Source organism: Periplaneta americana, chromosome 7, assembly GCF_040183065.1.
Source record: "Periplaneta americana isolate PAMFEO1 chromosome 7, P.americana_PAMFEO1_priV1, whole genome shotgun sequence".
In the NCBI taxonomy this organism is placed as follows: Eukaryota; Metazoa; Arthropoda; class Insecta; order Blattodea; family Blattidae; genus Periplaneta; species Periplaneta americana.
Genome location: NC_091123.1, coordinates 40,680,313 through 40,695,965, shown reverse-complemented (window position 1 = coordinate 40,695,965; position 15,653 = coordinate 40,680,313). Strand labels below are relative to the sequence as shown.

The 15,653-nt window shown below is 35.5% G+C and overlaps 1 protein-coding gene across 1 annotated transcript in view; it reads left to right on the top strand.

The window, feature by feature from the left end:
• Positions 1–8,357, top strand: part of kl-2 (dynein heavy chain 2, axonemal kl-2) — a 120,264-nt gene extending 111,907 nt beyond the window's left edge. Inside the window, exons 60-64 of the mRNA XM_069830609.1 lie at positions 1,185–1,335; positions 1,434–1,588; positions 3,574–3,669; positions 4,877–5,027; positions 5,817–8,357. Coding sequence (XP_069686710.1) covers positions 1,185–1,335; positions 1,434–1,588; positions 3,574–3,669; positions 4,877–5,027; positions 5,817–5,971 — 708 coding nt within the window. The 3' untranslated portion in view covers positions 5,972–8,357. The remainder of the gene's footprint in view (positions 1–1,184; positions 1,336–1,433; positions 1,589–3,573; positions 3,670–4,876; positions 5,028–5,816) is intronic.
• The last annotated feature ends 7,296 nt before the right edge of the window (positions 8,358–15,653 follow it).

Below are 15,653 nucleotides of genomic sequence, written 5' to 3'. Positions count from 1 at the left end.
ATGTGATATACTCTTAGGAGCTCTGCATCTACTTTGCAATCAAAACATGCAGCTTTCCTTTCGAGTCTCTTTGAATGTAGGATCACAAATATTATTTAGTTGCCTAGTCAATTCTGTTTTCATTCTGTTTATAGCCATAAACATCCTTACAACATTGACTAGCTCACGAACGTGAAAAACACAGAAATGTCATAAAACTGATAATTTTTGGAAATATGAGTTCTCGTTTCACTTTTTAAACATCTCGACCCATAATACAAAATTCATTTGGAGCTTAAATGGCCACTTTCACTTCACTATTCCTTAAGACTCTCTATTCTTTATCAAGTTCTTGTATATCATCTCCTATCATGAATATTGGAAAATTTAATGCAGTGTTGACAAGAAATAGTATTGCCTTGTTTTTTAACGCTTCTTGGATCAAATGCTTCCAGATCTTTTATCACAATATCATTAAAAGAGAATATTTTGTGTCGTTGTTGCACATCCTTGACCAAGTAATACCAACATCAATTTAAAGCGCTTCACTTTTTCAAATAATAAACTTATGTCTTTCTGAATAGTCATGAAAAATTGGACACCAAAATATATTTCATTTAAGGATTTAAACTTATTTGTTCGAGCTGAGCATTATAAATAATATAATAGATGTTAATTCAGAATCCCGACTTAAGCACACAAAATAAATCAGCAAGCGGTGGAGTCAATGAAAGCCAATGCAAGCCTCTATCAAATCCTACTTATGGCCTAGGCCTCATAGGTCAAGACTGTAACTAGAAACAAACCTCTGCATAACACACAGTCTTTAAATGGGGATGTTCTTAATGTAAGGTTCTCGATCTAGGATAGCACAAACATTCGACCATTTAAAAAACTACGAAGTTTCGGAAGATTTTAAAGAAATTTCGGAAATATCTTTTTTATGTAAATATACAATTCTTTTAAGTAGAAAGGCACTACTGTTTTAATCCCTTTATAATATAGGTCTGAAAATAAGAAATGGTTAATTTTTATGCCATAGTTGTATTACTAGAATTTATCAAAAGTAGCTCGAAATTAAAATAAAATTGTTTACAATATACTGGTAGCTAAAATTCTTTAGGAGGAGGGGGAGAATTTCCTCTCTGGCCACCCCTTAGCTTCATTACTGTACATTCATAACAAGTTCTGTTATACTGTTTCAGATAACCCGCTACAATTCGCTCCTAAATGAAATTCACTCATCTCTCTTAGACTTACAAAGTGGCATTAAAGGCCTCGTTGTCATGTCTTCTGAACTGGAGAATATATTCGTATCCATTTATGAAGGAAGAGTTCCAGATGGTTGGCTGAAAGGTACCTAAAGTAGTGTTTATATAGGCCTAATTGGATGTGTTTTATTCTATTTTGTTTATTGCTGTCTGCAATTAAAATCTGTTGTCTTGCACTTACAGCATATCCTTCTATGAAACTACTAGGGTCATGGACACGTGACCTTGTTCAAAGAGTACAACATTTTTCCGAATGGGCCACAACAACACATGCACCACTGCTATTCTGGCTTGCTTCATACACATTTCCTACAGGATTTCTCACAGCTGTTCTCCAGGTTTGAAAATCATTCAAAAGTATAAATTACAGCTTTAACCCCAGGTCACATATACAGTATAACAGATTGCTCAGCTGTATAGGCTTTGACAGTAAAAATTTTGATCAATTTCACTATGCTGTAATCTAGCTCCATGTATTGTGGGTCCCTATCACCACGGCATGGCACGTCCCCAGGTTGCGGATAGAGGAGACGGCCTCCAGATATGGAGGGTAGCTGCGAATATATTGAATAAGCAGTCGTGGACAGCCAATAAGGGGTGGTCCTCCAGCTTGGGGGTTGGGCGAAGGACTAACAACCCATCACCGTAAAAAACAGCTTGTTATGAATCCATACAATAAGCCTCAGAATGGGACTGATTCTCTGGCACGACCACAGCAAAGGAATACAGAAAGTGGATTAATCTTGCACAGGATAGGGACAGATGACGGGCTTATGTGAGGGCAGCAATGAACCTGCAGGTTCCTTAAAAGCCATTTGTAAGTATGTAAGTCATCTAGCTACTGCATAAGAAGTCACTTTATAACTCTCATTTGAATTGCACGGAGCAACTGTACTTCCATCTAGCGGTTCTTGTCAATTGACTGTGGTGATCCTGGCAGTTGTTCTATTTCACATGTTACCGTTTTTAACATGGAGATCGCCAATCTGTTATATGTGATCAGGACATTAACTAATGAATAATTTTATTATTCATCTTGATTACACACTTTAACAATTTGTATCACTTAGGTATATACAAATTGTTATAATAATCACTTTCATATGTTAAAATAAAAACTAATTGTAAATTATCTAGTTGACTAGTTTCAGCTTTATGTTAGCTATCTTCAGAAGTAGTTGACACAAAGCTGAAACTAATCAACTAGATAGGTAATTTACAATTTAGTTTTTATTTTAACAATGAAAGTAATTATTATAAGTAAATTCCTAAAGAATAATTATTACATACGAGTACAAAATATATGTGCAGGGTTATTTGCAATTACAAACAAAATATTCCATATAAATATATAGTCATACTCCTAAGTGCGTAACTGCTTTCTTATGAAAATGTTATATAGCATAGGCAAGGAAAAATCAAGACATATTGCTGTATTTTGAACTGTTTATTTAAACTATCTTAATGCCATATGATCAATGAAACACTTTTCATGCAAGGTGTTCATCGTGGCATTCATTAGAGTCACAAGAAAGTTGAACCCTATTGTGCCATGAATTCTCGGTTTGCTGAAATATGTCAGTTTGTCACAAATGGCAATTTCTACCATTACAGTATCATATCCGTATGTTATATCTTCTAGAGTGCATCACACATCTTCACTTGTGTCTCCCTTCTTCGAGTACAATTGAAAACCTGAATTGATAAACATCCCAAGTTCAAAATTTACCGAATTTAACTTTTCACCTGATATATGTGTTGTTTTGCATAGAATATCTGATCCTATGTCTGTGTTTTTAATCATACAAATATAAATATAAATACTCTTATACTGCAAACCTGTATGGTTTCTTTGTTCACCTGAAAAATTTACTTCAGTGGACTTGAGATGTTTGTCAATTCAGGTTTTCAATTATTACATCAATTAATAACTTTTCAGTTTAAATTTGATCATTAGGTACAATATACAAGTTGCATTAAAATTAAGTATGCTCACTTCACTATTTTCAGACACAGCAGTAGCAAATGACTTAGTGGGTTTTGTTGGAAGTGTTAAAGTACCCAATTGTGTATAATAGAATATGGAATTACCGTACTTCGTATAAAAATGTTAAAGTTTTTTGCTTAATATCTTCCATTAAATTCTGTTTTTTCACACTTTTTTCCTTCACCATTGCTTATAGAACCTTCCTAATGTTTTCAGCAATAAGAGTCTGTTAAAAGACTCGTATATTCGAATAAAAATTAAATTTTTTGTTTTGTCAGTTTTTAATTAATAAAGTATTTAAGGCAGCAACTTAATTAATTTTCTCTTTTTGTCCAGACTGCAGCTCGCAAATCTGGTGTTTCTGTAGATTCCTTATCATGGGAATTTACTGTTTTTACAGTGGACGATAAAGCCATAATTGAACCACCTCAGGTATGTAATTATATTTAACAGTGATTCGGTAATTGTGATCAATAATTAATTTATAACTGATGTTTTCGAAAGGCGTATTCAGTTAGATCAGTCACGTTGGAAACTATCACGAGTTCTTGCATTTGTCACATGGAAACAGACTAGCGCATTTATTTTTAGCATTCACGAACTTCACCTCTAATCATATATTTCAAGTCGAGATTATAGTGCGAGTTTTGAGCTCCTCGTATGGTACGTAATTTTAATACTGGATCATGTATAATAATTTTGTCCAAGCCACAGTTGTCCTCAATGGCTCATTGTTAACATGCATGCCATTGGACACCCACACAATTTGTCGGTGCACACATAGCCAAGGTTGCTTTCGAGGTAATCTTAAAAAAAAATTAAAAAAAAAATAATTGGTATTTTTAGTTTTAAAAGGTATTACGTCTGAAATTATACTGATTTTGAGGAAATTAATAAAGAAAATTTGGTAAGGGAAATATATTTTCACTTTCTTTACAAAATAAAGAATATGTCCATAATACGATATATTATTTCTTCTGCCCACTTCTTATTATATTGTTTGTAGAGTAGGAAAAACTACTTGATTTAATTACTAGTAACGTGAAAATATACCCTACACTGAATTTTATGATTATGGCCAGGTAGCTCAGTTGGTAAAGCTGCTGGCTACGGATTGGAAGGTCCAGGGTTCGATCCCAAGTGGTGACGGGATTTTTCTCGTTGCCAAACTTCCAGAATGGCCCCGAGGTTCACTCAGCCTCCTATGAAATTGAGTACAGGGTCTTTCCCGGGGGTAAAAGGCAGTCAGAGCGTGGTGCCGACCACACCATCTCATTCTAGTGCCGAGATCATGGAAAGCATGGGGGCTCTACACTCCATGCACCCCAAGTGCCTTCATGGTGTGCGATGGGGATACTTTTACCTTTTTTTTTTATTAAAATATAATGTTCTAATAATACATTACAAAAATATTGATTTAAAAAGCCTGAAGTGTAAAAGACTTGACTTTTCCATATTATAAAAAATAAAATTACATAAAATTATGACTCTCATTCTCATGTATTCCTTTCTTTAGTCATAATGTACATATTTAGAGATCAATCAGCAGCAATAGGAAGTCTTTACAAGTAGTAAGATGATAAGTGGTTAATAGTTGACAAATTGCATTTAACAGTGAAGAACTAAACTAATGTTTCAGGAAGGAGTGTATATTCGAGGAATGTTCCTGGAGGGAGCAGCATGGGATAAGAGAGCGTCATGCCTCATCGAACCTCAGCCTATGCAACTTGTTTGTCCAATGCCTGTTATTCATTTCAAGCCTGTGGAGCACCTGAAGAAGAAAAGTAGAGGTATCCTTATATATATACAAAAATACTGTTTATATACAGATTGAACCGTAAGTAATGCCATTAATTTCAAGGGGGTTATTCTTTGAGATATTTCAAACAAAAAAGTTTAATACAATTTGAGTAATTTTTGCTTCCTTTTCGAGAAAAAAAATTTTTATATGAACCATTTCATAGCATATTTTGGGAAAGCTAATGAATTAATTCCCAATATGCTCAGTCAATTTAAGGGAGCAGTGTAGGTCTACTATGATAACAAATGATTGAAATAATTTTAGTTTTGTCCTTTAAAAGTACAGAAACTTGTTCTGAACAAATGTAACTTTTCGTTCTGAAAAGGAATTTTAAAAGGTTACATTTGTTCGGATCAAATTTCTGCACATTTAAACGACAAAATTTACTTAAAAGGTTCTTCTTATTCTGTTCTTCTCTATTATGGTAAATTTTTTGTTTTACTTCCTATAGTCTTCTCTGTCGAGTAGTCTCTTTTGCTGGTGTCTGTAGAGACTTGTTTAGCTAACATGTTTGCTTGTTCATTATGAAATAGTCCCACATGAAAGGGATCCAATGTAGTATATATATTTACCTCGTGTCATCAACATTTTGTACATGGTTCTAATTTCCTGGATAATTTTTGAGGTGGTTTGATCATAACTGGTTATTGTTTTGAAGAACAGTTAGAAAAGATAAACTACAAATGGTAATATTTTTCACATCATAAAATAAAAACTTAAATGTATACTGAGAAAGCCCTTGTAATATTCGTAATACAGTTTTTTTCATGCCTGACAGGTATGTATGTGTGTCCAACATACTACTTCCCTCAGAGATCTGGTGCACAAGGAAGGCCTGCATTTGTATTGGCGGTGGATCTCAAGAGTGGAAAAGAAACTTCAGATTTTTGGATTAAGCGAGGAACAGCACTCCTTCTGAGCTTAGCCAATTGAATAGTTTGATCAGTGTCCTGGAAATAACTCTGTATTAGTTTTGTTTACTTTTATAATTAAATAAATTTTGCATTGAATGGCATTGAGTTTAAGTTAAGGCTGGTTCACAATAAACCGGAAACAAGAATCGGAACGAAAATGAAAATGGTAACATTGTTAAAATGTGTACATTTAAATGTGAGCATTCACAATTAATGAAAAGCTTGCCGGAGCCTAGGATCGGGAACGGAGTGTTGGCCAAGTTTCACTTTGGCATTCACGTTTCTGATCACAGCCCACTAGATTCATTCTATTGCCATCTAAAAGCTATTTTGTCGTCGTATATTTTGTAGCAATAAGACCGTGACATAACCTATGCATTATTTTGTTCTGTGCTGTGCATCATGGAGCAAGTTTTATTTGATGAGATTCTAATATTGAGTGTTGAGGAAAATCCTCACGTTTATGATAAGTGGCACGCCTCTTATAAAGATGAGAAAATGACGGAGAATACGTGGCTTTCAATAGCTGCACCTTTGAACACCGATCGTAAGTGAATCATATTTTATTACTGTATTGGTTGTATTACACACTACATATTCATGCTTCAATTCAATAACTACTGTTGTGTTCATTTTTGTTATATTACAAATGTTTCTTTTCTAATTATTTTACGTTATGGCAGACTTAAAATAGGTTGTGATAATAAAGATGCAAGGGCATATTTATAGTGCCGTTGAAATTTTGAAGTTGGTTAACCTGTGTTTATGTTAGCTGCCTTGTACTCATGAGAGAACACCATTGGTCAATTATACACAAATAACATCAGAATGCGTAATATCGACTTTACATATCGTTATTGACATGCATATCGATATGCATAGTCGTCTACGCTCTCGGTTTATTGTGAATCAAAAATTTTCATATTCACGTTCTCTGCTTCTCGTTTTCACTCTCGGTTCTCGTTCTCGGTTTATTGTGAACCAGCCTTTACTAGTAATTTGTAAGTATTTAAAAATGAGATTAGTTTCATCCAAGAAGCAATGGTGAGTCACCAGTGTAGCTCAGTCGACTAAGGTGCTTGCCTGTTGATCCGGAGCTGTGCTTGGGCATAGATTTGATTCTCACTTGGGCTGATTACTTTAATTGGTTGGGTTTTTTCGAAGTTTTCTCCAATCATAAGGCGAATGTCAGATAATCTATGACAGCGGTCATCAGCACACTGCACCCTTAGGCTAGCATCTCTTACCTGTGGAGAAGACACTGCACTATGGTGCATTCATAGCTGCTGGCGGGTATGCTCTCTACCTCTTCCTGCTGCAAAACGGGCACAACACATTGCTCCGCTTACTGTTTATCCATTTCAGCGAGTGCTGACAACCACTGATCTATGGTGTATCCTCGATCTCATCTCGTCAAATATAATCTCGCTATCACCATTCTCATTGACGCTAAATAACGTAATAGTTGATACAGCATCGTTAAATAACCAATTTAAAAAACCCAATGCTAGGAAATGATTGTTTGAATGGTGTATATGCATAGAAATTTATTTCATCAAATTGGGTTCATTTGGTGGGTAATAATTTGTTATTGTCTGTTGATGCTGAAATTTCTGAAAAGTAATTGTTAAATTCTGTTACAATTAATTTTTTCTCATTAATCAATCAATCTTCTTACTGTATCCAGCTGTTTGCTGACAACCTAAAATCCACTATAGTCCACTGTAGTCTATTCAGTTGTTTTTTTCTCATTAATAATTATGCCAAATATGACACAATCATATAAATATAACATTATTCGAGAACTGTTGTTGTTGTTATCAAATGCTTGGCTCTGGCAATGAAGCCATTAGCTCTCTCTCTCTCTCTCTCTCTCTCCAGTATCTCTCTGTGATGGATCCAGCAGGTAGTGCTTTACAGGTTTGAAGATGTTCTTCAGCCATTTCCTCTTCTTGTTGCACAGGGGACAATTTGAATTTATATAGATACCTAATTTGTTTAGATGTTTCGCTAAATAATCATGTTCTGTAATTAGTCTAAATTTTGCTACTGCCATTTTAAGGGGTGTTTGTGGAATGACTTCTGGTTTATTGTTTAAAGTATTCGATTTTTTATCCTTAGCTTGTTTGTGTAGTGTAAATTCTGTATATTTGACTTTATATTTATTTTTAATTAGTCTCTTTACAGATATAAATTCTTAGTTTTATTTAGAATTAATTTGGAGCCTTTTTTTTTCTGCAAGGAGATCAGCAGTTTCGTTGCCAGCAATTCCACAATGTGCAGGTATCCATTGCAAGTGGACTTTTTTTCTGTAACTTGTGAAGTTGTTGCATCATTTTCTGGCATTCCTGAATTTGGATTGACATAATTTTATATGAGTTAAGAGGATAGACTGCTGCTTTAGAATCTGTATGACAGTGTTTTTTTTTTTTTTTTTTTTTTTTTAAATTTGTCTATTCTATAAGATCTGTTGTAATATGTATGGCTGTTATTTCTGTATCAAAATTTATCGTATGATATCCAACTGGTTGATAAAATGAGAATAATTCACATGTAGTTCCTGATCCTGAATTACTATTAGCTATAGACCCATCTGTGTATATGTCTAACCATTCTTTAATTAACGTGTTAATAAATAAAAATGGAAGAATTAGTAGCGGCCGGTGATCGAAATCCTCGGTGAGGCCAGATGCAACTAATTTAAGTGCCTCTGATAGGAAAAGTTTATTTATGATATTAATTATTGTTATATTATTAATATCATGATTACTGTATTATTATTATTAGTAGTATTATTAATCTATTATTATTAGCTTACTATTGATGAAAAATAATGTCACTCACCAAATAAGCTGTTATGTTGTGAGTTTCAGTGATTGTTTCAATGTGATGAAGCAACCCACATTATGTGTTGAAAATCCCCTCCTTTCTGTTCTTTTTATTTTTTTCCCTTGACAGCAACGAACAAGGCCAACAGAGAAGTTTATTTTACATCACATTACCACTTAACCATTTATGTTGCCCATACCAGGATGTAATAGAAACTCGCGTTTTAAGATTATCTGTCAGAAAAGTTGTCATCGATGTCATAGGTATCTCGGTAGACTCTCTCTTTATTTAAGACTTCCTTTCTTTCAATATTATTTCTTCTTGAAAAAAGGACACTCTAACAATGAATTAACTACACCAGCACTATTTCTCGCATTTGTTTTTGTTTATATATTCCCGAAATACATAACAACATTGGCCCAGATTCACTACTGTACTACGAATTACAATAGTAGGCCTACAACACCCTCGCTTAAGTCATAAACTGAGACATAAGGGGAGGGAATAGTGTGGGTCTCTGCCTGCCAAAGAGCTGGAATTTGTGTTATTTACGACCTATTTAGGAAGACAAGTCACCATTGCTATTCCCACCCCACTCTACCCTTGAGGCCAGCCCATGGATGTGAGGAGTGAAACCTGACCAGGCCACGAGGCCAGACGAATTGTGCCTCGGCTACAACGTTTTAAGCGCAAGCTCAAACCCCGCGAAAATACATAAAATTCAGAAGACAGACCCGGCATGAACGATTTTGGCCTCAGGAACAAATTTTACTGCAAAACAGGTCTATATACATCACAAGCCAGACCCGGTATGAGCGATTCTGGCCTCAGGAGTAAATTTTACTGCAAAAATGCAAAACAGGTCTACTGTATATACATCACAAAGTTTTAAAATGCTTCTACAGCGATGCTTCATTCAAATAACTAATACATTATATAAAAACACAAAATTTGATTTCTGTTAAGCCAAGTGACTGAGGCCCGGCCTCACTTCCCTCAGTCAATCAGCCGCCACTGGGAAGAATTTGTATGCAATCAGATCACACATAGTCTATTTTTTATTATGTTTCTTTCATACCTAATAATAATTAGTGCTCCAGAAGTTTTGAAGAAATTTCTAATATTAAAAAATTAGAAAAATATAAGGTCATTTAGTAGTCATTTCAAACTTTAAAGTGTTATAAATAGGGGAGTTGGAGTAGGGGGATAAAACATCACTGTGTTCGCTAAGCAATGGGGTTTGGTTTTTATAAAACATTGAAAATACAGTATGTCCGATTATCTCTTGTTCAACAAACACCCTTCACATGGAAATTTTACAGTTTGTGACAACTAAGTGGCTCTGAGCTTCTTGCCTACTGTAGACAGACTTAATAAATTAGAAGCTATTAACCAGTTATTTCAGATGCACTGGAGAAAATAAGTGTTCAGATATTGTATGGCAGGCATTTGGAGTAGAAAGAAGTGATTCCAACTTGATTTTTGAAATGTATTATAATTTTCAAGCCACATGATGAAGATCCTAATTGACGCAATGTAATGTCTAGAAAGTAAAACATTTTCTATTACACAAACACACAATTTCATGGTGAAATTGAATGCAAAATTAAACAATAATTTCTTTGGGTTTTCTGTTCAGGTAATTTGCTAGGAGACGATGTTGCATATAGACCACTTTTACACTAAACCTAACCTTTGTGTATACAACGTAAACTAAAACACTAACCTAACCTAACATAACTTGTCACAGATTAAGGAAAAGGTTAGGTTAGGTCAGTTTAGGGTTTTAGTATATTATCTTGCAAAAACAAATTTTAGGTTTAGTGTAAAGTGGTCTATATGCAACGACGTCTCCTAGCAAATTACCTCTTTTCGTAAGTCAATGAAAAAATTTACCATTGTGTAAGCAACAGCAATTTGAAACATTTCCTACTTCTCTTGCATAAAGTGCAGATATATCTGAATGACAGTTATCAGCAACTCATCTACAAAAAATTCAGCCTTAAGATTATGCCTAGGAGCACCAAAAACCACATCAACTGTTGCCCTAGAAATTGAATGTAATATTTAACCAATCAGACACTATGTATTAAAAAAGGACCTAAAATGCATTTAAAATTGCAAGCCTCATCCAGATTTCAGATGTTCTTCAAACTGTCAGATAATATCCTGTGTAATTTCTACAAAATAAACGAAGAAATACCAATCTGTATAACAGACACACTCATTGCTAAAACTCCAGTTGTGAACGAAATTCCTCCATGGAAATGGGCAATTCCAGAACATAGCAAACAAATTCCAGGAAATCATTCTAAAAATGATCCTCCATACATTAAGTTAGATGCCATGGAACTACTCTGCAGCATATATAAGGATAACCTTCAAATTTATACAGATGGATCTCTAAACCCTGATCACTGCCTTCAGACTTCTTTTGGAGGAACTGTTCAAAGTTTCCATTCATCAATTTCGTATTGAGCATTAAACTTTTGTATTAAATCAGGAATATCACTGCAGTATACTAAGATACCCTCCTGTATCAATGAAGAAATTTTCCCGTTGTCAGCAAATTCATTTTAATATGGAGCATAAGAACTCAGCTTCTTCCTTGTGTAATTCTAAATCTCTTGTTAAATCATTGAGCTCAAATTGGCAAACTCTTCAGGACTTCCCTTTCTACATCACACAGCCTTCCAGATTATGTTTCTGATACTCATTAACAGGTTAGTACAAAAATTTTACATTAGAGCACTGGGTTATGGGTGCAGCAAAATCACCAGTATATTAATATTATAAAACACACAGTATAGTTTTGTGTAAAAATGGAGCGTGATGTGCCATTTTTTATGTTATTTCTGACTTCAGCACACAAAAGTATATAAAGGAGAGCTAAAATTTTTTAAAGTTTCTTTCATCACAGGCCTGTGTTATACTGATACAGAGCTATTATTATCATACGTCCCAGAAAAGAGCAGCCGGCCAGCCAGCTATGCTCTGCGTTGTTTCCGCTGAGCGCATAACCATTTCTCCAATGCTTCTCCAACATATAACAGTACTAATAATAAATGTTCAATAATTTGGACTTACCATGCTCACAGTCGTTGCTGAAAATGACCCTCGTTTGCCGCCACACACAACTGACATCTTCTGATAAACAAATGAACAACACTCTGAAGTTCCACATCATTGATAGCTTGGATTTCTTTTCGTATATAGGCCTAGTCTTTTAGTTCATCTATAGAATGAGGATTTTTCCTATAAACCCTACCTTTTAGTGTTCTTGATAAATAAAAGTCACAGTGTTATATCTGGGCTTCGTGGAGGCCACAAATTATTACTGATTAGTCTAGTACGCCTCAATTCCCTCATTGACATGGCAGCTGTATAAGCAGTGGTGGAATCTTGCTGGAAATAAACTGGCAATCGTTCCGCATAAGAACACTACGTTTTCCATAATATCAAATAGTTTGTTTTATTTTCAGTTTATCACTTATCAAGTTATGGCAGCAGAAGTGGATTCTGTTACATCAAATTACACGAATATTTTCGACTTTTTTATGTAAGTCATCTTCAGGTGATGTGATTTACTAACAAACAAGTACAATTGAACATAGGTGAAACTACATAAAGATAAAAAACACATATAAAACACAAGTAAACATTTAACCTTGCTTGCTCATTTTAAAGAGGTTAAATGGCGTCAAACATAATATTGAATTAAAACAATCAGATAAAAAACATTCAAGTAAATATGGTTGCAATTAGAAAAAGTATATCTGAATGGCAAACAATGTGCCGAAGTTGAAGAATTAAAATTGTTTAAAATTATTTTAAACTGAAGGCTGAGGCTTGTTCATTTGTAATACAATGTTCAACATGTTGGAATTCTGTAGGAAGTAGATGTAAGATTATTCTCAGTCTTTCGCTGCAGTGAGAGACATTAATGTGAAAAGTGTGCAGCAGAGGCTTTCAGAAGTTGTAGCCTTCTCATCTTGGCGTTACATGAATGACTAAGTTTTCTGCTTGATTTTCGATTCTTCACTGAGCCTGTTTCTTTAAATCTTTTAGCGAGTCGTCAACCAGAGTCCTGGGATCGCTATCCAGACCCAGAACAATTTTTTCCCTTGAAATTATTCAAGTCTGCTTCATAGGAAGCTTTACCTGAAAAACTAGACTTGCAGTATGATAGTTTATATGCAAGTTGTTGGCAGCTCTAGTGTTATGGTCATGAATTTCAGAGTTCCTTTAAAAACACTTAAAATTTTTATGAATGAAGCAAACTGTTTCTCGCAGAAGTCACAATATTAGGTCCATGCTTCAAAACGCTTCTGTGGCTACAGTCTTCCATTCAGGCGGCCAGGTTCGATCTTCAGTCAGGTTTGGGTGAAATTTGTGATAGACAAAACATAAGTTGTAGATGGGTTTTCTTGGGGTACTCTCATTTCCCATTTTCATTCCACCAACTCTTCCACTTGCTCCTCATTTCAACTATCATCTACAATATTAAAAATGTTCATCACTGTGGAGTAATGGTTAACCTGTCTGGCCATGAAACGAGGTTCAAATCCTGGTTGGGACAAGTTACATGGTTGGAGTTTTGTCCGAGGTTTTCCCTTCAGTCACTTGAAGCAGAATTTCTGGATACCTTTCAGGCTTGGACCTCGGACTCTTTTCGTCTTCATTAATGTTAATTCATCTGTCATTTTCAATAGTTTCAAGTCGACCAAGAGATGTAGTAGCTACAGACGCCATCTGTCTAAGGGAGCTGCATAGATCCCGGGAAGGCAGAGGGCTTTGACTATAGAATATGGCAGACCAGGAATGTACACTACTTGCACAGCTTGTAGCTCCCTCAGACAGGTGACACCATGGTAAATCACAGGTCAATATAGAATGCAGCAGGACATTGTATGAGACTTACTTAGAGACGCCATTGATGGTCGGAACAATTACGGTGCAAGACTTTCTCCCCCATCAAATCTGCATTGCTTCGTAGTGTGACAACTGGGTCCCGATTTTTTGCAGGATTTGCCATTATAGTTTTTTGTTGGGTATATTTCGTCAACAGCCATATTAACACCCCACAATTGCTATACTTACAAATATGAGGCTACTTTGGCAGCAATTCACCAAGTGCTGCTTCCTGCATTGCTTACACGTCTGCTCATTTTTTTTAAATTTAACTGCATAGCCGAATTTAAAGCATTTATGGCACTGAAGTAGCGATGCTTGAAATCTGATCAGCTCACAATAATACAGCTATTTTCAACGATTTTGGAAACACCTGAAAATGAATGTAATCGTTAATGTAGAAACCTACTGCACCTTAGGGCCTATCATACTGCGTGAGCACACTCCCTTTAAAGCAATGTACCTAGGGCCTGTCCTGCACCGTGGTGTCACGGTCTAAGGCATCCTGCCTAGGACACGCATTATGGAATACATGCTGGATCGATTCCTCATGGAGGAAGAAATTTTCTCATGAAATTTCGACCAGTGTATGGGACTGGTGCCCACCCAGCATCGTGTGCACTTGGGGGGGTCTATATGACTATAGGATATTGGTAGTGTGTTTATGAGAATATATGTTGGCTAGATTGGAGAATGGGGTGATGTCATGTGGTCGACGTATGTGAGAAGGTTAGTGGGTTAGTTGAGGTGATATTTCAGTGACATGAGGTCGACGTATGTAAGAAGGTTAGTGGGTTAGTTGAGGCGATATCTCAGTGAGTTTTATTTACTCGTCGTGTTGGTTTACGTCGGCCATGTTGTGACGTCAGAATCGTTTGTCAAACTTGACGAAAATTAAGCGATATCCTATAATAAAAGAATCCCCACTTGGGGAGCTACGATAGTTAGCAAAAATCCGGTTTCGCAAATCAACTATAACAGCTGGGGGATCATCGTGCTAACCACACGATTGGCTGGATGACCGTCCACCTCTGCTTCGGCATGTGGACGTGAGGTCAGCATCCGGCTGGTCCGTCTTGGCCCATGAATTTTTTTACCTAGGACGTAAGTCAATTTTTGCTCTGCTCTGTTATCTTTCTATATGACCAAATCTCCTCTTCTATAACTTCGGCATGAATTTCTTTGATATAAAAATTATTGGATGGGATGAAGCATTTCACCTGATCATTATCAAAATTTGAAAGTGGTAATTCATTAACAAAATATGCGCATCAAATATCGCTAAACTCTACAGTACAGGTAAGCATACTGTTTCAGTATTACTGTGCCACGCCGAACCACGAACCAAAGAAAAGGGAAAATGTTAAGATCACTAAAGATGGCTAAATGTAGTCTAATCCGAATACTTATCCCTTGATCAAAGACTATGGCTACCTTAGTAGACGTTGCAAAATATTGTTACCATGAATGAATGTTTGATAAGCCAATAAAGACGAGTATTTTCCCTGGACCAAAAAATATACTTTCCCTTGCAAAAAAAAAAAAAAAATCAGCGAATGAAAAGCAAATATTTTCTCTAGAATGATTATCGGTACTTCACAAAATTCTCTGTACAGCCGCAACGTTAAGGCACAGTTCCTTTTAGCTACCTTCACTTGTATTCCAAAGTTGTTCCTCAAAATAGAAGTTCTAGTTTCTTACATCCAGCCTACTTCACTGAAGCTAAGCCTGATTTCCGAGCTGTAAACAATAGCCTATCCTTCCCATTTTGGGCGTATGTAAAAGAACATTTAGTCTACCATTTAATGACTGCATGATAATTACAAACGGACCGGAATTTCTGTGCAAATATAATTCCTTGCTCTACTGCTTATCTATACTCTCGACTACTAAAAACTGCCGATGGTCTATCCTAAATATTTCTATTTCGCATTACCTAGTTGATTACTCCTCCATTTCGT